The sequence below is a fragment of the Pantherophis guttatus genome, chromosome 4 (genome assembly GCF_059756535.1).
Source record: "Pantherophis guttatus breed Tessera chromosome 4, ASM5975653v1, whole genome shotgun sequence".
NCBI lineage: Eukaryota > Metazoa > Chordata > Lepidosauria > Squamata > Colubridae > Pantherophis > Pantherophis guttatus.
In genome coordinates, this window is record NC_142066.1 from 105,285,565 (window position 1) to 105,311,966 (window position 26,402).

At 34.9% G+C, this 26,402-nt stretch overlaps 1 protein-coding gene across 2 annotated transcripts; it reads left to right on the top strand.

Annotated features, from left to right (window-relative positions):
* Positions 1-25,718, top strand: DYNC1LI1 (dynein cytoplasmic 1 light intermediate chain 1). Of its 2 annotated transcripts, XM_060685823.2 has the most exons (13): positions 1-2,901; positions 3,202-3,275; positions 11,144-11,260; positions 12,218-12,448; positions 16,755-16,921; positions 17,382-17,475; positions 18,348-18,483; positions 18,927-19,038; positions 20,820-20,879; positions 20,997-21,041; positions 22,327-22,447; positions 22,645-22,806; positions 24,934-25,718. In XM_060685823.2, exons 1-13 carry the CDS (start codon positions 2,504-2,506, stop codon positions 25,044-25,046), a joined length of 1,830 nt encoding a protein of 609 aa, XP_060541806.1. In that variant the 5' UTR covers positions 1-2,503; the 3' UTR covers positions 25,047-25,718. The 2 variants fall into 2 exon arrangements, 1 of the variants encoding a protein (XP_060541806.1); XR_009620947.2 differs by lacking the exon at positions 22,327-22,447.
* Positions 25,719-26,402: the final 684 nt, after the last annotated feature.

Below are 26,402 nucleotides of genomic sequence, written 5' to 3' on the forward strand. Positions count from 1 at the left end.
AGAGGAGGATTGGGTTTACCAGATTTGGAATTGTATTTTGATGCATCTTGTTTAGTCTGGCTAAAAGAGTGGGTGACTCTCCAAATAAGAGGTAACTCAAGCTAGAGGGCCATGAATCATAAGATATGATAAGATTAAAGTAAATATTGATTTTAATAATCACTTTGTTTGACATGCAATTCTAAGAATTTGGAATACATATAAAATATGGTTCTCTATGAAGATGCCACTTTAGTGTCTCTCCAGGAAGCTTTTTAAAGAAAATAAATGGTGCAGATATCTTTCAGTTATCGTGATCCTATCTTCAAATCTAAAAAAAAATTAGAACCAGAAGCATGTGTTTGCCATTGGCTTACATATTTACAATTGAAAGAAAGATTTAAGCTAGAAAAAAAATTATGGATTAGATTTTGTGAAAAATGAATTGGATATCCTACTGTGGTGATAAACATATTATTGCTAAGCTTTATAAATTGTTACTGAATTTGAATTTAGAAAATGAGTATGTAAAGCACTGTATGATTCAGTAGGAAAAGAATTTTGGATATAATGTAATGTTGGAATTATGGGAGAATATGTGGACAAAGTCTAAAATTCACACAATTTAAAAGAAAAAAATTATAAGATGATGTATCATTGGCATCTAACACCAGACAAGTTAAGAATGTATAAAGGTATCTCAAATGAATGTTGGAAATGTAAATGTAAAGAAGGAACTTTTTATCATTTATCAGATGTAATAAAGCAAAGAAATATTGGAGTAGAATTCACATCTTAATACAGAAGAATCTTAAAGAGAATATAAAAATAAAACCAGAGACTTTTCTTTTAGGCCTAATGGATAAAGAATTTGAAAAAAATGGAACTTTGATGTTTTATATATGCTGACAGCAGCAAGATTACTTTATGCACAAAAATGGAATGACATTGTATTTCACAATTGAGCCCAAAATTTATGTTGCTTAGGCAAAACAGTTGTTAAGTGAATTTTGCCCTATTTTAAACTAGTTGTTAGTAAATCACTGCAGCTGTTAAGTTAGTAACACGGTTGTAAAGTGAATTTGGCTTCCCGATTGACTTTGCTCATCAGGTCTCAAAAAATGATCACATGATCCTGGGACACTGCAACAGTCATAAATATGGACCAGTGGCCAAGTATCCAAATTTTGATCATATGACCATGGGAATGCTGTAATGGTCATTAGTGGGAAAAACAGCCATGTCAGTTTTTCAGTTGTAATTGCAAATGCTCACTAAATGAATGGTTGTACGTTGAGAACTACCTGTACATCAGATATCAGACCAAAGAAATGATTTTATATGAGCTATATTTCCAGATAAATAGTTCTCAATGCAATTTTTTTTATGTCTATTGAGAAGTAACACCAAAAAATGGAGTTTGCTCAAAGACGTGGGTTAGTCTTACACTAAAGAAGTAACAAGCAAATGCATAACACTTTAAAAACAAAAATATGCATTTATGCTGAAAGATCTTCCTGAGTTTAAACCCAGCTTCAACCCAGAGATTATAGACAGAAAACTTTGTCTGCTATTTATTTTTACCTAACCTAAAATAAATTTCCCATTTCAAAGACATTTTCGGGAAAGTTGTTTGCTTGCAGCAAATTCAATACAAAGACATGAATTTAATCCCTACTTCATTTATATTGCATACTGTATGCTTATTGCATTCTAGTAAAACAAGTCATTGCTGCCAAGAAAGCCATGTGCTAATTGTTGGATTAAGCCGCTAGGAGAAGAGATCAATTTGAAAGAAAATTTTCTTTTACTTTCGCTCATAAAAACTGTATCATCTTAATGAACCTATTAAACGTTTTACAGTATATGGCAGGTGTAGCATACTTCCTTTTTTAAGGGCAGATGCTGCAACTGACAGTCACCAGCTGAACAGGTTTCTCTTTGAAGAACTTTTTAATCATTGGCTACCAAAGAATTTTCCTTGCAGCTATGTAGTTGAAAAACGTGATTCCTGTTCTCTGCCTTTACTGACTTGATCCGTACCAAACATGGTGTGTGCCAGGACTCATTGTTTAAGTGGGGTCTTGTCTCTACCCCAGTGGTCCTCGACAAAATATCCTCCACATTGTGTCCTAATGTCCATCTAGAGCTTACACCAGCCCAATGTCTGATTTTTTCAACATAGGCCACCCAGTTCTTGAATGGCTGGGTGGGCTGGACATGAACTATTATAAATCCATGTATTTGCCATATAAATAAACTGACTTGAGTTGGCCCAGCTGACCTGCCAAGGGCGTGGCTGCTAATGAGTGGCGGTGGGTGAGGTGAGATATTATCACCGTAATAGAGCATTTGCAAGTGACGTGTCAAACGACCTTTTCCCTTTTGATTTTCGTCATCCATATATAATACCTATGGCCCGTGAAAGGAGGATAGATAGATAGATAGATAAAGAGAGGAACCACAGAAAGCGGACAGACCGAGGCGACAGCGAGAATTGAGGAGACGCCAAGGAAGAGAGCGCATGCAAGCGTTAGGGAGCCCTCCCTCTCCTCGCGCCTCGGCCCCCAACATCCGGGTTTTTGGCCAAGCTGCTGAGCCTGCTGTTGCCGCTCCTTCTGGTGGCTCTCTGCCTCTCATTGAAGAAAAAGGCGACGAGGGCGCTGGCGGTAAGGGCTATTTCCATAGAGCGGCAGGAGGGGGATCCAGGCTTGTCTCGTCCTCCCCACTGGTGTTGTGTGTGCGCGTGCGCGCAGTGAAAATGGCGGCGGTGGTGGGAGGGCGAGCGGGATCCTTTCGTTCCTCTTCTTCTGCAGGGATGAGCTCGGGCTACGGGGTTCCCGCCGCCGCCCTCGGCACAACTAACAGCAGCGGTGCAGACACACGCGCCGGAGTGGACGAGGACGATGGACAGAATCTCTGGTAATTGAACCCGTCTCCCTCTTCCTCATCGGCTCCAGATTGTTCCTCTCTTCTCGATCGCCCAGCAACTGCCCCCCGCGTCGCTCATCCTCACAGACTCCTTTTGGGGGGGGCTGGGGGTGTCGCCGGGAGACTCCTCCGCCATGATACCGTCGTCCCGATCCCTTGTGCTCTGCCCCAGGAAAGATCTGTCTTTCCTTCCGCATTCTTCGCCCTACACTGCTGTCGCGCCGTGACAGGAGTGGATCTTTTTCTTCCCGGGCTTTGCCCTTCCTCACGGCTCTCCTTGTTTCGCGGCAGGTCCTGTATTCTCAGCGAGGTATCCACTCGTTCCCGATCTAAACTGCCTTCTGGGAAAAACGTCGTGCTGTTGGGTGAGTAGTCTCTTTCTTCTATTTCCTGCTTATTCTTCCCTTTGATTATTCTCTTTCCTTATTCATCGGGGCTGGACCGCTTCATGCTTCCTTTAGAGCGCCGCTTGTGTCGAAGGGAGAGGTTCTCGGCCCCTCACAAGATAGACCACATTTTCTTGTGTTAAACGCAACAATAGTATATATGAAATAAGGTGTTAACACTTTTTTTTTTGTGGTCTTCATATATGTCTTGATTAGGAAGCTGAGCAAAAAACCTTTGTGTATTTGTCTAAGACCTGTCAAATATGTTTGATGAATGATTTATCAGCATTATGCTTTAATACATTATGCTTTAATGCTGTTGTCTATTAGATGTGATCAATTATTATCTTCATACTCTTTTTGCTCTTTAATAGAAATCAAATAGCTGAACTGTTTGATAGTAACTGATATTTGAAGTTGTCAAGATTTATCCGAACCAGCAGTTATGTCCTGGGGCATGGGGAGTCTCATAAAGTCTTCGAACAATTAGTGTTATTTACTGATGGAAGTTTTCTATTTTGATGCAGTAAACCTGTTTCTTGAAATACAAACTTGAATATCAAGAATGTGTAAGCCTCTTCTGGGTGGCTTTCAAATGGCCACTTTAAATAATTTGTAGGTTAGTAAGTTTAAGTTGTAGAAATGATAGATAAAAATATGTACTGTAAAGACGTATGATCACTTGGGCTTCTACCATATTTTTCCCACTATAATACACTCCGGACCATAAGACGTGGCACCTAGCTTTTGTGGAGGAAAACAAGAAGAAAAAAAAATCTGTCTCTGTCTCCCAGCAATTTGCCTCCATGCAGCAAACAGTCTGGTCAGCTTCAGCACAGCCTGATTTAGCATGAGCAGCTGATTGGCAGTTGGATTTGCCTCCCAGAGTACCGCTGATCAGCTGTTCCAGGCTGTGGAGATCGCTGCCACACAGCGCCACCACCTATCACTGCGTCCGCACACCCCATTTTTGACCTACGCATATCCCATTTTTAGCCTGTTCCAGGTGGGCCAAAAACAGGAGGCCAAAAGGAGGGTGAGCAGAGGCCAAAAATGGGACGCACGGAGGCAGCAATAGGCGGCATTGGTGATGGGCAGCGGTGATCCCCGCAGCCTGGAATAGCTGATCTGTGGTATTCCAGGAGGCAAATCCAACTGCCAAAAAGCTGCTCGTGCTAAATCATGCTGATGGGTGGGCGGGGTTTCGGCAACATTTGCTCTATAAGACGCACAGACATTTCTAACCATTTTGGGAGGGGAGTATGTTTTATATACCGAAAAGTACAGTAATTACTAGATAATGTATTCTTCAAATTGATTTGGCAACTATATGGAAGTGAGTTTTTAAAAATAATTATTTCCCAAACTAGCATTCAGCATATATGGTTTTATATGTTCTGGTATATTTACAGGTAATTCTCAATTTATGATAGGCTGCTTGACAAATATTCAAAGTTATGAGGGATCTTACCAGGACTATTTACAACTTGGATTCAAAGTTCTCTCAAAGGTTTCTCTGCCTCTGATAATATTTTGGATGTTTGGCAACTGGTCTGCATTTATAGTCGTTTGCAGAGTCCTGCTGTCTATTACATTTTTTTTGCCAGAAACCAGGATTAGTTTTGGTTTCCAGCAAAAGCATCCATTGCTTGTTCTCTTAACCATCATAGTGCTTGTTTTACAACTGTTTGCCTAACAACTGCTACAAAAGTCATAAAATCGGGCAGGGTCACATGGTCACTTAATGACCAGCTTAGGGCCATAAATTCCAGGATCTGTTACAGAAGTCATGGAAGTTAAGGACTATCTGTACCGGTCAAATCTGATCTTGCTTAGCTTTTGAAGTTCACCAAGGTGGGCTAATATAGGGGTCACCAAACTTTCGGATCTCAGGGACCACTAAATTCATACCTTTAAATCCCACGGACCACTAATATGATCTGCCTAATGACCGGCTGGGTGGGCATGGGTAGGTGGTCATGTGACTGGGTGGGCGTGGCCAACTTGATGTCTACTCGCCTCTCCCTTCCCAGCCACTCCTTGCCTCCCCACCTGAGCTCCTTAGGGCCCCAAAAGGAAGCAGTTGCTGGAGCTAAGCAGCCACCATGAGAAAGAGTTGACAAAACAGCTCAGTTCAAATTGGATCTGACCAAGAAGGAGGCTCAGCAGAAGCACCTCACTGAGGACTACAAGCATAGGCTTTCCAAGCAGAGAGAAGACCTGCAGGAGTGCAAGGCCAGGTACTGGCACCTGGAGGCTCAGTGGGCTGAGATGATCAGTCAGTTCCAAGCCATGATGCAGTCCCACTGGAACGAGGCCCTCTAGCTCCTTGCCACCAGCGGTACTTCCCTCCCGCCTTCGCCCAAAGCCCCGCACAAGGAGGCTAAAGCAGACCCCAAGTTGGAATTTTTGCCCCCCTCCGACCCACACAAAAAGACCCCAAAGGGGGAGACACTCCGCAGCAACACAAATGTTCACTGCATGTATCCGGCCCAGGAGGCGTAGTTTGAGGATCCCTGATTTAGTGCAATTTAAAAAATGCAAATAATTTTTCTGTGGACTACCAAAATTTTCCTGCGGACCACTGGTTGGTGACCTCTGGACTAATACATTCTTTAGCCATCTATTGGACATGAAAGTTGGATAATGTTAAAATATATCTGTATTGTTTAATGAAATAGTAACATTAAAATAATGTATTTGGTTAAGTCCAAAATTTCAAAAATCTATAATTTTGCCTCCAGTACTATATTACACAGAACATGTTATTGAGGCATGATTGGTAAACTATTTAGCATATGAGTGGAAGTTATGCTTTTAGTTATCATAACTAAATAGACTACTATTTTCCCATGGATAAGAATTTTAGTGATTAAGGCACCAGAAACCAGGAGACTAGATTTTTAATTCTACCTTAAGCAGAAAAACTGGATGGGTGATTTTGGACCAGAACAACCTCACAGGGTTGTTGTTTTGAGGAAAATGGGTAAGAGTACCTATGTTTTATCATATTGAATTATTTATAAAAATAAAAGTAGCAACATACTGTGTGCTAGCTTTCCATAACCTAGTAACAAAGAAGTTTTTTTATTTTGTCAAATGTATTCAAGTTCTCCATCCTGAGCAAGATTATTTATAATTTTCAGTACTGTTTATAACTCCAATATATCTCCATCAGTACTACCTCTTTTTTACTGTTCTTATACAAGAAAGATAATTTTATCTCTGATCACTATTGCTGATCTTTCCATGAATAATTTTGTGCCACATTATTACTTGTTAAATATCTATGACTATTATGTACCCTGCAACATAAGGATATCACTTTTTGTTTCAGATTGCTAAAGGCCATGTGTGATATTGTGATCAGATTATATAATTTCCCCATATTGGAAGGAATAATATCCCCTTCTCAAATTTCACTTAATTATCATTAGCAGTGACTGTGAGGTTTATTCAATTTTCCATAACCTTAATGATAACCATAATATCATTAAAATATTAATAACAACAATAACATTGGCCCTGACAAAACCACCATCAGTCAATTGCAAGACACAACTTTACTTGGAACATCTTACATCCTAGAACAGTACCTTTGATATCATTGAACAACAACATCCGCCAATCCGAAGTACTTCGGAAGGATTCGAATGATAGATAAAAATGCCAAGTCCCAGCTAAACATCTGACTGACTATGCAGCAAACTACAACAACAATATCCCAGGCTTAATTTATTAATTGAACTTTAATAATTATCTCAGAACTCTTCCAAATGTTGTTGTCTAACTTGTAATTTTAATGTGATAAAAAATTAGTTTTACAGTTATATTATGTCAAATATTGAACTTCTGAGAGGCCTGAACCATACTTCAGAGGCTACATCAAATTGGACTTAAGATGCTGTTCCTTCTGTAACAAATGGATGCTAGTCCTGGCTGTTGGAAATAAAAGATTTCATTGTATATTAAAATTAATTAAATTTTTAATATAGTTCTGGAATTTTGGATTATTGGCTTCATTAAGCCTATATTGTGTATATACCCATTATATTGTGTATATACCCATCTTTAGATGAACAGAAATCAAATTAATGATTCAGTCTAAATGTTTACATGACAGATTATAAGAAGCTGCTTATTATAATTCTATGATGCCATGTGCATTGTGCTACAGTTTTCCAGAAATAGGGAAGGTAGTAATTTTGTACTAACTTATAAGGAAGTAGGAGTGTTATAGAGTCAGGATGGTGTGATAGCTTTAGAAATCAGGAGACGATGCATTCTACTCCTGTCTAAAGCATAAAGCCAGTTGGGTGACTTTGGGCCAATTGTCCGCCCTTAGTGAGAGGAAGAAATGCAGGTATTCCTCACCACCACAACTGAATCCAAAATTTCAGTTGCTAAGCAAGGCAATTATTAAGTGAGTTTTGCTGCATTTTCACCACTTTTTTTATCACAGTTGTTAAACAAATCACTACAGTTGTTAAGTGAATGTCGTAAATTAATCTGGCTTCACCTATTGACTTTGCTTATTGAACACTGGCAGGGAAGGTTACAAATGTTGATCACATAACTACAAGACAGTGCAACTGTTATAAATACATGCCAGTGGCTAAGCGCCCAAACTTTGATCATGTGACCATAGGGATGCTGCAATGGTCATAAGCATGAAAACCAGTCACAAATCACTTTTTCAGTGCCATTTTAACTTCAAACAGTCAGTAAATGAATGGTTGTAAATCAAGGACTATCTGTAATGACAAACTACTAATGCAAGATTCGCCAATCTGTGACCCCTAACCTATTACTGGGCTGTGGCCTATTTGCAACCAGGCCTCTCGCAGCCCCACTCATGCAAGCAGCCAGCGCTCGCAGCCCTAATTGTGCTTCTTTCTTGCATAAGTGTAGTTGCACGTGTGCACATGCTGGCCTGCCGCTCGCATGGCCCAGTTTCCCCTCTTCCCCCAACAAGCCAGCCAGGCTGCCAAGCCACATGCTCCCAATGCTCCAAAAGCAGAGCAGAGACTGAGTGGGACAAGTGTGCCCTGTCAGCTTTGTTGACTTACCGAGGCTGCCTGCACAGGATATCCGATCCAATTTTGGAGCATCGGGGAGTCTCTGAATCTGAAGGGGCACGAGACTGTGCCCCCATGCTAAAAGCATTGGAAATGGACAAAAGGCTTTGGGAGAGTAATCTCATTCTGCTTCAAGCCTTCCATCCCTTTGCAAAAGGTTTTGGCATGGAGAAGTCTGAAGGAGCCGAGACCGCGCCTCAAAGTCTTCTCTTTTGCATGAGTGGAGCTGCATGTGTGTGCTCTGGCCTGCGCTTGCATGGCCCAGTTCACTTCCCCCCAGCCAGGCAGCCAAACAGCAAAGGTTGGGGACCACTGTCCTAGATAATTTTTTAATATTTTTTGCTGATTTACACAAAAACTGCAGCAGATACAGAAGTTTTTTTACACTGCTCATTCTATATACACTGTTGATATATAGTGTTACATTGTTATTTTATTTTAAATCAATTTATTTAACTATTTTATTTTTGACTAATGCGAATTTGATTTTAATTGTTTCATATTTTATTCCATAGGCCTTTTTTATGAATGGTACTCTAAAAGATAAATTATAAATATTATCAAGTAAATGACTATGCAATGCAGGAGTAAGCTACTTGACAAAAATTAGTTCAAAATCATTATCTCCTCTTTATATTTGATATTTTATCTCTGTGTTAGATAGTCATACTTGACATTCTGAGAAATGTACAAATCCTTATATTGTATATTAATTCCCTAGTCTCTAAGACATTAATTTGTACCTTACTGACTGCTGCTCTGGAATGTCAGTCGACTGTATGGGAGGGACTTTTAGAGAATGCCAGAAAGAGAACTGAAAAAAAATATCTGGTATGTCTGGAACAGGGGTGTCAAACTCAGGTTGTCACAGTAGCATCAGGTGATGTATCGATACTTTCCCCCCCTTCTCTAAACCGGGAGTGGGCATGGCCAATATGTGATGCATCCGGCCCATGGGCCGGGAGTTTGTCAGCCCTGGTCTGGAATATGAGTCAGTGTAGTATAGAGATTAAGGTGCTGGTCTAAAAACAGGGGAAATTGTAAGTTCTAGGCCTCCCTTAGGCATGAGAACTGACTGGATGACTTAACAGTAACAATCTTCAATAATAAATTGAATCCTAGATTCCTTTCCTAGTAGCTTCCCACAAGCAACCTCAATGTAGAAGCCAGCAGGAAAGGTTGCAAATCACTCCGGTAAATTGCTTCTACTTTTCTTCTGCCTGTAGCGTCCTCCTATTACTCACACATGCCCTGCACCAGGTCTTCTCCACCCTCCCATGCTACTCTTTATGCTCCTTAACTAGTCTATTTAACTAGACTCATGCCTCTTCCTGCTTAACAACCATCTTGAGGTTACAGTAGCAAGTGAGACTGCCCAGGACTGCCATTGTTAACTATTATATTCTTTTCTATAGTAGTCTTGAAATAATATCGATAAACCAGCTTTTTTTAACAACAAAATCAAATCAAGTAGTATATCTTTTGACACATAGGATTTGTATTTGGGTATAGATATCTTCTTTCTTTTCTCTTTATCTGGCACCAAAACATCTTTCAATATTTTATGAAGCTGTTCCCATGACTGTACATATACATACTCCCTGAGCTCTTCTTTTGAGAAGAACTGCAGGATTATCTCTTTCTCTTCAGTGTTTACATGAAATCTTTGGGAAAGATCATCACTGGTTTAGGATACCTAATTATGTCTTTCAAACCCTGGCCAGCCTAGTGAGCTGTCATGGTTCTGTCCCAGTGTCCAGAAATGCTGCAGGTTTGGATCAGGAGGACCATCTTGACTCAGTCTTACCCAGATGTATGTGTGTTTGGATTTACCAAATCTGATGAAATGCCTTTTTTAAAAAACTTTAGATGGGGTTTCATTTCCACTTCAAGGATGGTATACAGTTTGGGGGTCTTCTTGAACTTGCAGCTCCTGCTTGAAGAGCAGGTGCCAATTGTAGCCAGGAAGTCTTTGCAAAACTCCATCTTATTGCACCAGTTCCATTCTTTCATAGATCAGGAGGCCCATTAGACAGTCAGACTTGTTCTAGTCATCTCATAATTTGATTGTTGCAATGCTCTCTATATGGTTTTCCTTGAAAACCATCAGGAAACTCCACCTGGTCCAAAATGCAGTGGTGTTAGCAGTAATGGGCATGCCTTGGTATGCCATTTAATATTTCTGCTTTGTAAGCTGTTTGTTTCAAAGGAGTGGCTGTTATTTATAAAGCCCTACATAGCATAAAGTTACTTGAAGGTTTCCTGTCCTCCATAACATCTATCCAATTCTTTCAACCCTTCAAGATTGGCATTCTCCAGTCAATGAAATAACATCATTGGAAGCACAGCTTCTCTATGTCATGTTTGCCTTCTAGAAAAAGGTTCCACTTAAGATCTGGATGGCCTCACTCAACAGTTGTTTAGAAGAGCTGTGAAGACCATCATTAAGGGACAGTGAGACTTCATTTCTTCATGTTTTCTATCTTTTATCTTTATTTCTTTTTGTGTGTTTTTGTTTTATTATTTTGTTGATTAATTGTGATGAGCTGCCCAAAGGAGCAGCATACAACTTTCATAAATTATTGTTACTATTATTTTACATTTCATGAAATGGACTCTAATATATATAAAATTTATTTGATCATTGTTAATATCTAACATAAAAAGCTCTTTATTTTTGCTGTAGAAGGCTGCTATGCTTCGATAAATTCTTGCAAAATTTGTGTTAGACCTGTTAATAAATGCTCAATTTTTGTTTTTTAAATATAGGTGAAGATGGAGCAGGTAAAACTAGCTTAATTGGAAAACTTCAGGGAATTGAGGAATACAAGAAAGGAAGAGGAATGGAATATCTATACCTAAATGTTCATGATGAAGATAGAGATGGTAAGTACATTTGAGACATGAATATGTTATATTATTACTTGGGGCACATTGCAGTATTTTAAAATGTGTGTCATCTTCATTAATCAACAACTACTAAATAAAATATTCCCAGCACCCAGGCCACAGCCTACTACCAGGCTGTGGCCTGTTTGGAACCGAGCCGCATGAGCAACTGGCTGGCACACACATGCAAGCAGATCATCTTGGCAAGCGGCAGACCAGTCTGCTTGTGTGCGTGAAGCTCAACTTGTGTTAGCTGGTTCTCTCCCCCTCCCCCCCCCTTCCCGCTTCTCCAGGCTGTCCAGCCATAAACTTCGGGGACTATCTGGGTATTTATGGGAGTTGGTAGGCAAGAAAAAAAGTGAATTTTGAAAGAATGGTTTACACTATAGAAAACATGATGACTGGTTGAGAGTAACTATATAAGATTTAAAAAATCATTATCTTTATTGACTGATACTTGCTATTTTTTTTCTACTCTCAAAAGCACTTCAATAGCCTATCTTTGCATCTTTTCCCCATAATTTCTAATCATTTTCCCAACTGTTTATCTTTCATACTGAACATTACATTAAAGTGTACAATTTCCCCCAATCCCAATATTTCTTACTTGGTTTTATTTTGTATTTTTCTTTTTTGTATGTTTTTTCTTTTAAAACATTGTCAAAATTCACTTGATATTTTGCAGATTTGTATTCTTCTGCTAATAAAACAAAAACTATTTCATTGTGAATCATGATGAAGTTTTTAGTTCCAGCTACTTAAAATATATTTGATCAGATAAGAATTCAATTCTTATTTTTAATGAAAGGTGCTACCATGTTTTCTTTCATAAGAATTTTTTTAAGAAGATATTTGCTATTAAAATTCAGTGTAAGAATAATTGTGCTGTATAGATCTATGATTTATTCTTTTAATTTATATTAATGAGCTATTTGACTTCTGCTTTGTTTTTAGATCAGACAAGATGCAACGTATGGATTTTGGATGGTGATCTGTATCATAAAGGCCTGCTCAAATTTGCAATAGAAGCCACCTCTCTAAAGAATACTTTAATTATGCTGGTAGTAGATATGTCTAAACCATGGACTGCTTTAGATTCATTACAAAAATGGGCAAGTGTTGTAAGAGAACATATTGACAAATTAAAAATTCCTCCTGAAGAAATGAAAGAAATGGAGCAAAAAGGTAAGTATTATATAAACATGTATTTAATACATGTTGGGAAATTATCTATAGCTTTATCTTAATTATAAAAGCATATTTTTTCATTCTGAAGATATTAGCTATTATAATTGTCAATCTTCTCTATCAAAGCATATCTAATGATGACTTTATATCTAGCATCCATTTTTATGTTAAAACTAATTGGAAGAGATCTTAAGAGGCAATATAAATCTTATCTTTTAATTAAAAATTAAATATTTTTAATGTATTATATTGACATATTTATATGTATAAAATATACTGTTTAATTGAATTTTTTAAAAAACATAATATTTAAATGCACATGTGTTTTTTTTCACCTGTGTCTTCTAAAAATGGTCATTTTGGAAATGCAATTGGGTCAAAATATCTGAAAATAAACATTATTAAAATATACTTCTGATATTAGCAGCCTGCTCCATAATTGATGAACTCCATTGTTACTCAGAGATAGACTTTTCCATTATATCCACTAAATTCTACTTTTAATATAAATAAAAACTTCTTATATATAAAGAAGATACTATGGTATCTTATTTTATTAAATCAGCTTTAATGTGCTGCAAATCAAAAATCAATAATTTGATGCTCTTCAGATGTTTAGCTTATAAATTATTAGTGATGCTGGTTGAGTGATAAAAGCTTGGCCTATTTTAAGATAGTCCTAGAGAGTTATTTTGGACTTGAATATGTAGATTATTCCTAAACTATGAGTTATAGGATAGTAAATAACTTTTTGAATTAGGGGTTTTTCTAAGCAATGGACAAGATCTTTCAATTCAAAAGTCTACTTCTCTCTTCTGTAGATTGATTATATATGTATGTATTTATTTATTTATACCTCATATTTCTTCTCATTTCTCTTAAAATTAATGCTTAATTTTTAATTAGGGCTATGAGTACTTTGAAAATGATTTGTTTTTCTTAATAATTTTAACTGAAAAAATTTACAATAAAAAAAAATATAAACTAAACTCAGAAAGAAAAATAGAAATAGAAAGAATAAAAAGTTCAAAGAAAGAAAAAAAGAAATTTAAATAAAGAAAAAGAAAAGAAATATTTAAAGATGTGATTTCTGATCTTCATCACTAGTGCAGGTAGTCCTCAATTTATGACCATAATTGAGCCTGGAGTTAAGTTGTAAATTGTTATGGTCATAAGTTGAGACATCACATGATTGGACTCAATTTTTTCAGCATTTTTTGCAACAGTTGTTAAATAATGTAGTCATTAAGCGAACACCGTTGTTGTTAAACAAATCCATTCTGGCATTTTTACCAGAAATCAAAAATTGGAAACTAGCAAAATATGTCAAAAATCACATTAATATGATCACAGGGGACACCACAGAGAACCGTAAATTTGAGCAAGTTGCCATGTACCCAAATCGCTGTCGTGACCATGGGGGGCGGGGAGTATGTATTGCAGCCAATGTAACTTTAAAATCAGATTGCAAATATTTTTGTAGTGATCTGTTGTAACTTTGAACAGTCACTAAGTGATCAGGCATAAGTCGAGGACTACCTGTATAAACAAATTTAAGAACTCTTTCTCTGCTATCAGGTTATAAACAAATATATCTTCTTCTTGTAATCCATACCAAATTTATATGCAAATCTATATATCCTCAACTTTTCAGACCTGCTGTCAACAAAAAGGGTTACTAGAGCTTTACAGTAATATGTCTTATTTTAACCATGGTCAAACAAATCAACTTTATATTTCTTCCGTTTACTTCTAACAATCTTAATCTTTAATTCATTCAGATATTTTGTAGGATTTGATTTTGTTTTTCTTTTTACCATCCTAAAGGCTTCTTCGAGGCTTTAGCAAACCCTCTTTTATAAATCCAATAAAAAGTCATTATCCAGGTAATTCTCTTAGTTTATAATTTGTATTTCCACTTTAATTTCCTAAACTTTAACCCAATTTTGGGGGGTTACAATTTCTTTTGTACCAATAGAAAATCTGTCCAGGTCATTTTCTTGGCTTGTCATTTGTGTTTTACTTTAGTTCCCTTTTTTATTATCCAATATTTATGGTTCTAATATTTCTACACCAGGCAAAATTTGTTTCACGTATATCATCCTTAATTAACATTGGTCCATAGAAACAGGCATCATTGCTCACATTATAGTTACTAATTTCTGATCCCATTCTTCAAAAACCTTCTACAGTAGATAGTTCAAATGTCATGTTTTGTGTCATTTTGTAAATCCTAGTACTAACCAAAACCAAAAGACAAGCTAATAAGAGAGTAGTTTAAATTTCAGATTGAAATAGGACAATAGTAAGACACATCCAATCATATGAGTTAATGTTGCAGTCCCTGAGTTATATCTTGACCAGCAGTTAGCTATCAATTCCATAATGTTCTGGCTGAATTTTCTCATTCCTCACATTAGCCCTGTATCTAGGACAGGAAAAAAAAAGAGCTGAAGAAAGAGAGTATAATTATACTCTAGTTCTTATTCTAAATATAGAATTTTGTAATCTTTAATGGCCTCAGGATTAAAAAAAGTTAAAATAATACATGTTTAAATAAGCCATCAGGAAGCACTCTAATTGTAATTGTATAACAATTTAAAGTTGATCCAAGGTAATACTAAGAAAGCTATACTGTAGTTGAAGCCTAACTATTTTTAGGTTGTAACAAAATAAGAAAGCGCATTTCAGTATTAAAAGTTTTTAAAATATCTATTATACATAAACACTTTAATGAAATAATTATACTGATTTTGTGCAATATTTCTGAGACTAAATTTCTTAGCTACAATGTCTCATTGAAACATTATGAATGTAAACTAGATAACCTTCTGCATTGAAATATCCTCAGAATTGATATTACAAAAAGCAAAGAATGATTTTTTAAATTGTCCTCTTCTTAAAAAAAAAAGCTGGTGTTTATATTTGCCTTTATTATCTATTTCAAGTTATCTTCTTATGCAGTATTCAGAATTTTTTTACAGATTGCAACTTATGCTTAAAAACGTGATTATATATATATGAGCCGTGGTGGCACAGTGGTTAGAATGCTAACTTACTGTTCACTGCCAGGAGTTTGATTCTGACCAGCTCATGTTGATTCAGCCTTCCATCCTTCCAAGGTTGGTCAGATGAGGGCTTAGGTTGTTGTTGGACTCTGTAAACTGGTTAGAGAATGGCATAAAACACAGTGAGACGATATATAAGTAGGTGCTATTGCTATTGCTATATAATATTTCTCTGGTGCCTATTAATTAGTTTTTTAAAAAAATTGAAATGAATAGCAATATTCTCTGGAAGAAAGGCAAACATAATTGAAAAGGATATACAGCCCTTGACTTACAGCCTCAATTGAGACCAAAATCTTGGTCGTAAAACAAAGTGGTTGTTAAGCGAGATAGCTATCATATGACTGCTTCTCTCAACAACCATAATCTTGGCATTCCTGGTTGCAGTTGTCAAGTAAACTTGTGGGTCATTAAGCAGAAAGAGTCACAGTTATTGAACATAGGATGCCTAAGAAGGAGGGGAAGAGACCCTCGGAGGCCCAAGCATGCTGCATGTGAGTCTTTCTCTGCTTCAGAGCTGAAAATCCCTCCCTTCCAAAATACAAGTAGGATTTTCAGCCTCTGAGCAGAAAGACACTAGTACACAGCCTGCATTGCCTCTCTTAGGGCCTTCCCCAGCCTTCTGAGGCACGCCATGCTCTTACCTTATTGTGCTACTACTCTATCCAGGAAAATCCTGCTCGGATTTTGACTTCCTCTTGTCTGTGGACTGGCTTAAAGAGTTGCCTGTCAAAGGAATTTATTTCACTACCTGCTTGGATTTCAGCAATCCATGCAGGCACAGAGCTTTTTTCAGTCAGCCCACAGAGTAAAAGGGTTCCCTGCCAAAGGTTTTCAGCTCCATACCTGCTTGGATTGCTGAAACCCCAGCAGGCACGGAATAGAAATCCTTTAGCAGGCAACTCTTTCAGCCAGCCCAGAAGAGCTTTTGGAAGGTGCAGCAGCTTGCAATCTTCCCTGCCAATTTCCTCATTGATAAATATGAGAAACCAGCAGAAAGGATTACAAGTAATGATTATATGGCAATCTCTCATGAATATGAACAGGTTGTCAAACATTCAGATAGTGATAGAGATGTGACATTTTACAGGCTGTACAACACCCTTTCTGGGGCCATTGTTAGTTGAACTATTGTTAGGTGAATAGTAATAAGTAAACCTGTAATATTTTTGATAGAAATGCAACGTTTAGGGAGAAAATAATTTATTTTTCTTTTCTTTCTTTTCTTTTTTCAGTCGTTAGAGATTTCCAAGAATATACAGAACCAGAAGATTTTCCAGCTTCTCCACAAAGTAGAAATACTTCATCACAAGAAGACAAAGATGATAGTGTTATATTACCTCTGGGTGCAGATACACTAACGTGTAACTTAGGCATTCCTGTCATAGTAGTTTGTACAAAGGTTTGTTCCATTTTAATTAAAGCTATATGTCTTCAAATAATTTAATTAGACCTTTAAATTAATTGGCTCATTAACATTTAAGATAAAATAATATATTGCTTTTTTTAAAAAATCTTATTTTTAGTCATTTCTTATCTCTTTTATTCTCAATATATTGTAAACTGGTAAATGTGAAGATTATATGTCTTTGCATGTAGGCTTCAAATGAATTTTAGATTGATGCTAATTATGGTTTTGGAAATGATAGAAATCCTGTATATTAATGTAAATATTGTATACTATTTTATAAATTGGAAGTTTCTAGACATGCAGGTAAAAATAAAATTCTACATTAAACCCAACTATCTGCATTAGATCAACTATTTACAACTATTTATACCCCTACCCCAATATCCTACATTAACCCCAACCCCAACAACCAATTATTAACTCCAACAATAATTATTTTACTTCTTTCTAGTGCGATGCCATTAACCTTCTGGAAAAAGAACATGATTACAGAGACGAACACTTCGACTTTATTCAGTCATATATCCGACGATTTTGCTTACAGTGTATCCTTTATGAGATATACCTAGCATTAACGTTCAATTTAGATTATTGTAAAGGTCATTCTATGCTCTCAAACCACTACTGAAATAAAAAAGATTAAGGTGATAAGATTATTCTATCTTGATCTTATAGACTGAAATGTCACTAAATGTTTCACTTTTATAAAGTCTTTGTTCTTCCTTCCTTTCCAAACAATCAAACCAGGAGCTATCTTTTAATATTATAGAGAAAAATTGTTGAATAATAATTTGAAGTTTGCCTTATTTATGTTCATTCTAAAGTTAGTCGCTATCCAGTCTTGTATAGGAAAAATAGGAAACTATTAATTATAATATTTACTTGCCTGTGTCATAAAAGAAGGAATAAAAGGTCTATAGGAGTGATCAGATGGATTTTTCTTGTTTTATTGGTATACTGTACACATTGGTACAAGTAAACACTGGCAATACTAGTTTAGTGTCATTGGAATCACAACTTGGTCGTTAAGTAAGTGATCACTAAGATAAATTATTATCTTACTTCAGCTTTCTTTTGCTTTAAAGATCTGAGAAGGTTGTAAATGCAAAAATTGGTCTCAAAATTACTTTTTCACCATAATTTCATGCCATAATTCCAAACAGTCACTATATGGGGCACTCATACTACCTATATTATAAAAACATATAGCATATATGATAAAAAACATATAGCATACTATCTATATGATAAAAATATGTTTTATAACAAATTATTAAATTGTTAGATTTGGCACAATTATGAAATTATAGATTTTTAAACTTGGTGGATATTAGTATATCTTTAAGAAGGTAATATTTTCAGAGTATGTAGATTTGCAAAAATTAAAATGTAGGATTTTCTTTAACAAATAATTCAGATGGTGCAGCACTTATTTACACTTCAGTGAAAGAGAATAAGAATATTGATTTAGTTTATAAATATATTGTCCAGAAATTGTATGGATTTCCTTTCAACATACCTCCTATTGTTGTGGAAAAAGATGCAGTATTTATGTAAGTTATTTAGTAATAGGATTTCTGTACAATTCTTTAAAATATTGTTGCTTATTGTTGATGTTTTAAATTATTTTTTAATTTAGATTTCCAATTGCTGAAATTGAAGAATTTTTTAGATTCTCTGGGAGGAGAACTTTTAAGACAGAAGAATGTTTTTCTTGTCACACTGAAACCTCCCATTTTTGTCCTATAAGCTTTAAAAGGCTTCCAAAAGAAGTATTTAATTGCTCTATATTGGATTAAGAGAGGAAAGTATATTCAAAATAGTAATAAATAAATTCTCTTTCTGCATTTGTGTGTGAATTTTTACTGTGAATTTTTTATTTTAAATTTCAAAAGGGACTCCATAAATTTAATACGAAAAGAACAGGTATTTTTGTATGGCAGAGAATGAAAAATGAATAATTGAAATCTGTTGTGTGATAGAGTTTTGCTTTCAGTCCTACAGGCTGGGACAATGAAAAAAAGATAGGAATATTACATGAGAACTTTCAGATTTTAAAAGTCAGTGACAACTTTGAAGATATTGTTATAAAGCCACCTATCAGAAAGGTAATTCCTTACATAATTAAAAGTCATATTAGTATATTGGTTTATTTGCAATCTTAGAAAATCTTAAACAATAATGTGTGACCTGCTATTTAACATAAAACTGAAATTTCTTTTTTGGTTGTAATCTGAATCATACTTAGAAGTAATTATGATTTAATAAAGCTGTGATTTTAATTTCAAGTTAGGCTGGTTTCCTCTTTACAGTACTGATCTTTTTAAAAAAACTTGCTGAAAACTGAGCTGTTTTAGAGACCCTTTTCCATCTTTATTTTTGTATTTTTGCCTTTCTTGATATTATGTTTTTTGCTTATGCTGTTTATTGTTATTTTTACTTACGTTGGGTTTTTAGATTGTACAATGGGTATCTTAACTATATATATTATTCTATGTAAGCTAGAGAAATCTTTTTGAATTACAACAGGATAGAAATACATGAAATCTATCTATCCAATCATTCAATCCATAGCTATGGTATCTTTCAAAAGTAGGATTGGGAATATCATTTTCAGTAGGGTATAAATTGATGTTATAAAATGTTGTAATAAATTTTACTTATAAGATTGTTTCGGAGGGATTTTCTCATCTTTTAATGTTAGGATATATTACAAATTTGCTTTTAAATAGTTATTTCTTCTGTTAACGTGATATCTGTTGGTTGCCTTGATATCATGCTTAAAATACAAAGACTATCATACCTTATCACGTATCTTTATAAATAAATAAAAATAAACATTTTCAGGATGCTGCATGTGAGTTCAAGAGCATAATTGTTCCTTTACCTGTATTAGAAAACTAGGAAGACAGCATTATTTATAACTGTTTTTCAACAATAAATTGGTCATTTTTCTTAGCAAAATCCAACATTGTTAATTTCAGATAAATGAATGAATTTGTCAAAGAAATGAAGCTTGTCAAATAATATTGGCTGTATGTTACCCAGAGCTGGTTTTAGATTCTGGCTTTACAAAAGTTTTAATAAACACATAAATCGAATTGTATTCTTGATTTATATTATAAAAATATATTGTTTTTCTGCTGTAATCAAGATGATATAGGTTCCTTGAACCATATCAACTAAAACTGACATTCAAAAAGGTAACATTGCAAATAACCATACAAAAAGTACTTGGACTGCTAAGAAAAGGCAGAGAGCTACATTAATGCAACAGAAGTATGGAAGTCTTCTCCGATGCTATTCTTGAATGTTTATAGTAACTAGCTTAGCACTTAACTCCAATACTATTATTTATTTATTGGATTTTAATACCACCTTTATTATTTTTATAACAGTGCTTAAACAGCAAAATTAATAATGCAGTCTTACAGAGCTCTCTTTTGTGTTAGGCATATTTTCCTTCTAATAGCCCAGCCACTCATAATCTCTTAAGAAGCTCATAACATAGCATGTAGTCAAGAGGTCCTCTCATTTCTGTCCAAAAATCAGTTGTCAGTGTTAAACTATCTGAATATGAAAGTTCTTATTTTATACTAGAATACCCAGTGATGTGTTGGTTATTTGTGAATTTATATGATAGCTTGATAAGATTCTTACCAATTGGAACTTGCAAAACCACTGCCTTGAGAAATTCATCCCAGAGTCATAAGTATTTTATGATAAGTAACAAAAAGATAAGAGATTCGTTAGGAGATTTGATTGGTTAAATGAGGCCTAGGCTATTTAAGAATTTTAAAGGTCACAATAATGCTGGGAGGATGGCTTTCTGATATTTATGTATCTCATATTTTGCTAGACTCATTTTAATAAGTTTTTGTTGTTACAGTTTGTACATGAAAAGGAAATAGTGGCAGAAGATGATCAAGTATTTCTTATGAAGCAACAGGTATTAATCTGTACTTTTCATAGTCATTAAAATGTATTTTAATTTGAATTAACTTTAATGTATATTTTAACGTTTATGAAATTCTTATGCTGTTGCATGTTTGATTGTGTTTTTTAGACTCTGTTAGCCAAACAGCCACCTTCTACAACTGGACGGCCAGTGGTTAGTAAAAAAAAAAAATAACTTTCTGGTATTAGTAATTTACAAATGTTTTGTTCTAATGTAGTAGAGTGGCACATTTCTAATAATATTTCACGGTCACTGCATTTTGTACCTGAAATCTTCAACCTTTTGCTTCTTTTAGACTATATATATTCTGTAACAACATTTTTGTTACAGAACATTTTTTTGAATTCAGTGGGACTTATGAGTAAATGTAAAACATTGTTCTGCTAAACTGTATATCCTATCTTTTGTTCATTTCATTTTTTAACTCTTTGTATAAACATTAATCAATGAAATTGGATGATATCTTTACTTGCTTTTAATATAACTAATTTAAGCTTGATTAAAAGTCATTTCTAAACATTTCTTACCAGATATCTCTTCAAACTTGACAAAGTTTTGGTACCAAAAAATCTATAAATGCTTTATAGCACTCAATGGGGAATCCTGGTGTTTTACCTTTTGCCATTTTTTAAATTACTGGTTTAATCTCTACTTCAGATAGTGGAGGAAATAATACTTATTTTGGGTTATTAAATGTGGTAGATTAATTTTATTTTAAAAGACCTCTATGTCTTCATTGATCCTCTGGTTTACTATATAATTCTGAATCACTTTTTATTCTAAAAAATAATCCCTGAACATCACTTAAGAAAAAATTAACTCCAAATTTTTAGATTTTGAAGACATGAGATATAGGCCAAAATTGAGATGTTTCGCAAAGTTTTGCCAATGTTGCTAATGTTATTCAGATGTTGATAGTGGAAATTAATATTCAATCAATCATTCAAAATTTTATTTTGGACAAGACCAGCCAAGAAGTTTATAATGAACCTCATGTTTTTTTCTTCCTAATAAGTATTATATTAAAAGGTTTTCCTTATCTGTTCAGTATGTTCAGTGATCATCAGTCTATTCTTGTTCATTCTATCAATCTATATGCCTTAAATTACAATCTCATTTTCTTTTTTGTATTTGCATAAAGTTTCCCCCTTTTCCTAATCTTTGTTAACACATTGATAAAAAACTTAATTTAGAAAACTTATTTTATAGGAAAAAGAAAGGAATTGATTATTTTCATTCTTTCAAGTTGCTAACCTGAAATAAACTGCCATTTATTCTAATCATTTATAGATAACCTGATTCATAACTATAGTCTTAAGAGAGTTTTTCCCCCTATAGGCAGCTAATCTAAGTAGAATATTTTAAACATTTTAACATTTTCCAGATGGTCTTATGTCCATGAGATCAGTGATTTACATTAGGTTCATGTTCTGTGTAGGACACCTCACAAAGGGTTCCTGGAGGATCACCCAGGACACAAAACAGATCTGTAACCTCCAATGTTACCAGTGTTACATCCATCCCTGCTGGATCTAAAAAAATAGATCCTAGTATGAAAGGTAAAACACTGAAGATATTATTAATTTATTGTAATTGTTTGGGATTTTGGTTTAATACTCAGTTGATGAGGCAAGCCTTTATATATAATTGACATTTATTTATTTATATTTGTATCCATTGTATAACAATTTTATTATGTTTAAGCATTTCAAATTAAACTACAATATATTATCACTATGTCATGGAAATTTTTCAGCTGGAGCTACAAGCGAGGGAGTATTGGCAAACTTCTTCAACAGTTTGCTGAGTAAGAAAACTGGAGCACCTGGGGGACCCAGTAACATTGGTAGTCCAGGAGGAGTAGGAGGCACTGGAAGTGGTAGCAATAGTAATCTGCCGCCATCTGCAAAGAAGTCAGGTAAGAATTTTAGCTGAACTGAATTTAGATTAACTAAAGTCATATTAAATGCTCAATCAACTACTGTAGATACAGTCTAAAAACTTACCGATATAAAATGATTTAACATTTAAGTTTAGTGATTTGTATTTTGGCTGATATTCCTCATTGTTACAAGTAATCTAATGTACAAGATCATAAATCCTTCTACAGAGCTTTAACTCTTGCTCTCTTTTTGTTTATAACTTGTAAATTTATTGAAGTCTTAAAGGTGTTTTATGGGAAGCCCTTACTGCATGTGATTTTGGCAAAACAAAAAACAACATTGGTTGGTTGGTTGGTTGATTGATTTGTAAAATTTATTAGGCGCCATCTTACCACAAAGTAACTCTGGGTGGCTTATGATCTTAAAAAGATAAAAACTATATAGATAGTCCTTGACTTACAATCACAATTGTGCCCCAAATTTCTGTTGCTAAGTGAGACATTTGTTAAGTGAGTTTTGCCCCATTTTATCACCTTTCTTGCCACAGTTCTTAAATGAATCATTGTAGTTGTTAAATTAGTAACTCAGTTGTTAAGTAAATCTGGGTTCCCTATTGATTTTGCTTTTGAGAAAATTCCAAAAGATGATCACATGACATGGGACATTGCAAGCATCATAAATATGAGTCAGTTGCCAAGCGTCTGAATTTTGATCTCATGACCATGAGGATGCTGCAACAGTCATTAGTGTGAAAACCGGTAATGTCACTTTTTTTCAGTCCCGTTGTAAATTTGAATGGTCACTAAACAAACTGTTGTAAGTCAACGACTACCCAATTAAAAGTGGGGAAGGCAGAAGTACGATGGGGAACAGATGGGATATGTTATTAATCTATCACTCCTCTCCATTGTAAGATTCTTGCATTGGAGCCCCAAGCTAACTGGCAGAGCCAGGTCTTTAGGCTTTATGGAAGGTTAGGAGGATTTGAGTCGACCTCAGTCCCAGGGACAATATGTTCCAAAGTACAGGCACATACTAATTTCCTGTTGTTTCTATTTTCTCCAAGTCATATTATAAAGACTGTTTAGATACAATTATGACAGAGAGAGATACATTATGGTAGGGCTGTCAAACGTGCGGCCCGCAGGCCGGATGCATCATGTGCTGGCCACACTCAGTTTAGCAAAGGGGGGAAAAGTCACAATATGCCATGTGATGATGCCATGAGGATGCGAGTTTGACACCCCTACACTATGGCATGGCAAACTGACATCAAGACAAATAATGTATTATCTTTGTAACAGTAAAGTTATACTATTGCTAATGCTCCAGTATCTTTATTGATTGTTCAATATTTCTTCATACTCTAAAATGATTATTTCTACAGCATAAGCAGATATTTGTCTCTCTTATTGCTCTTTTGTGGGTTAATGGGAATGAGTGAGATATTGTTCATCTTTAAAGGCCGTTTCCCTCTCCTTCAGCCTAGAATATGTACTGTATATGTCTGTTTTCTTATAGTATTTTGAAGGTACATTGATAGGAAGTTAGTATAGGAAATTATTGTCACCAATGCATTCTTTCCTAATATATAAGTATAAACATGCTATTTGTGATGCTGATTTTTTAGAGTTTTTATGGAATATCTTTTCTTCTCAGACTTTTCCTAAGACTTTACCAGTTCTTCCTTGTCAACTTCTTCATTCCATAATTGGTAATGAGAGATTAAAATCATCTCATACTACAAAATTGTATACTTCAAATGTTCTCGCCACAATTTTTACCTTAACAGTATAAAAGATTGTGGACGGTATCTTGGAGCTGAAATTGGCTTTTAAGAATATAGTAAGATAAATTGTTAAATAGAATATGGCTATCAGAACACAACTTTGGGAAAGCATTTGTTTTATCAAAGAAAATTAGAGGGGGGAAAAAACCTAATGCACCTCAAAGAAACCAGGTAAAGACACTTGTTACAAGATTACATTTATGAAAGTAAGTCCACAGCATGTATTTTCAATCTGAAAAAATTATGTGAAAAGAATTTTAGTATTAGTTAAAAATATGTAGCAGTAATATCAAATTCTGTAATAAAAACATACTTGGCATACAATGCTTGCCTGGAAAATTATTTTTAAAATTATTGCTTCTTTTTTTTATAGGGCAAAAGCCTGTTTTGACTGATGTTCAAGCTGAATTGGATAGAATCTCACAAAAACCAGATTTGGTTTGTCCAACAACACCTATGTCCCCCACAGAAGGTGGGGCATCTTGAAGTCACCAAATATAGCCATTTATTCATTTTTATGGGATTATTTAATTGACTCAGCCTCTTCATCCAATGTCTGGAACTGGAAAACTGAAATACTTTCAGAAAAGGACAAACAGATGATATCTGTTGTATTGCTGAACATTGTAAAATGGAATTGCATAGATAAAATTATTACACAATGTAATACTAGTATTCACAATTCAGTGTGATATTCAGATACGGTTATTCCTTAAAGTCAGTGCCATTCTCTAAATTTGAAGGTGTCCACTTAATCATTTGAAATCATAAATCTGCTTGAAGAGTTGGCAAAATGATATGCAAGAAACATGGGCACTTAATTTATATTGAACTCTCATTTTAACTTAACTCAGTTTTCCTTTTGGAGAAGGATCTAATTTTTTTGGAGAAAAGTTAATCAACCATTGTTCTTTAGCACACCATTAATAAACTAACTCAAATGTTAACACTGTTTGGAATATGACTTCAGATTATGCTGATCTCATTTGAAATCTAACTGCATTACACTGTTTGAATTAAGAACTGCAGTATTGAGGATTCATTTCAAATTATTGGCATGGGAACTTTGGGCTTCTAAATTTCTGAAAAATAAATAAAAAGTACATGTGAACATTATTCTCAAATTAATAAAAATAAAATCCTTAGATTTGTTCTACATTTAATGCCTTAATACTCATTTTTGTTGTTTAGATAGAAATCTCATTTAAAAACTTTCATACAGATTTCAGCATGTTTTTGTAATACCTATTTCTTTGCTTTTGGGAATGTCACATCTATCTTATCTGTTTGTATCCCATCTTTATTATGTTTACAAATAACTCAAAGCAACAAACATATCCAATGCCTTCCATCTCCTATTTTCTCCACAATAACCACCCTGTCAGGTGAATTGGGCTGAGAGAGAGTGACAGCCCAAAGTTATCTAGCTGGCTTTCGTGGCTAAGACAAGACTTGAACTCACAATCTCCTGCTTTCTAGCCTGTTGCCTTAACCATTAGACGAACTGACCAAACTGGCTCTTTTAGTTTAATAAATTAAATTCTAATAAGTTGTCTTCTAGACTGTTTATTAGATTTTGGTGGTCTTATACAGTATAGAAGTACTCTGAATACTATAGGTTCATCCATAAGCTTTTAAGCATCTCCTTTGGATTCCTCCTTCCTCAAACAATGTCTCATGAAATTCTGCCTTTCACGAGTAATATGCAATACGGTATTTATGGTTTATGTTTAACAAATCCAAAGCATACTTAAATAATTACATGATTGCGCAACTTGGGTGATTGGCCAGTATGTCAGCAAGGGAAGAAAAATACAGATCCTCACATAGTGTTCTATTTTT

Excerpts from the sequence above, each read along its gene's own strand:
- DYNC1LI1 (XM_060685823.2), top strand. The coding sequence starts at position 2,504 with ATGCAAGCGTTAGGGAGCCCTCCCTCTCCTCGCGCCTCGGCCCCCAAC. Across the intron at positions 16,922-17,381 it reads TCATAGTAGTTTGTACAAAG|TGCGATGCCATTAACCTTCT; the intron begins GTTTGTTCCATT and ends ACTTCTTTCTAG. Across the intron at positions 22,807-24,933 it reads GCCATCTGCAAAGAAGTCAG|GGCAAAAGCCTGTTTTGACT; the intron begins GTAAGAATTTTA and ends TTTTTTTTATAG.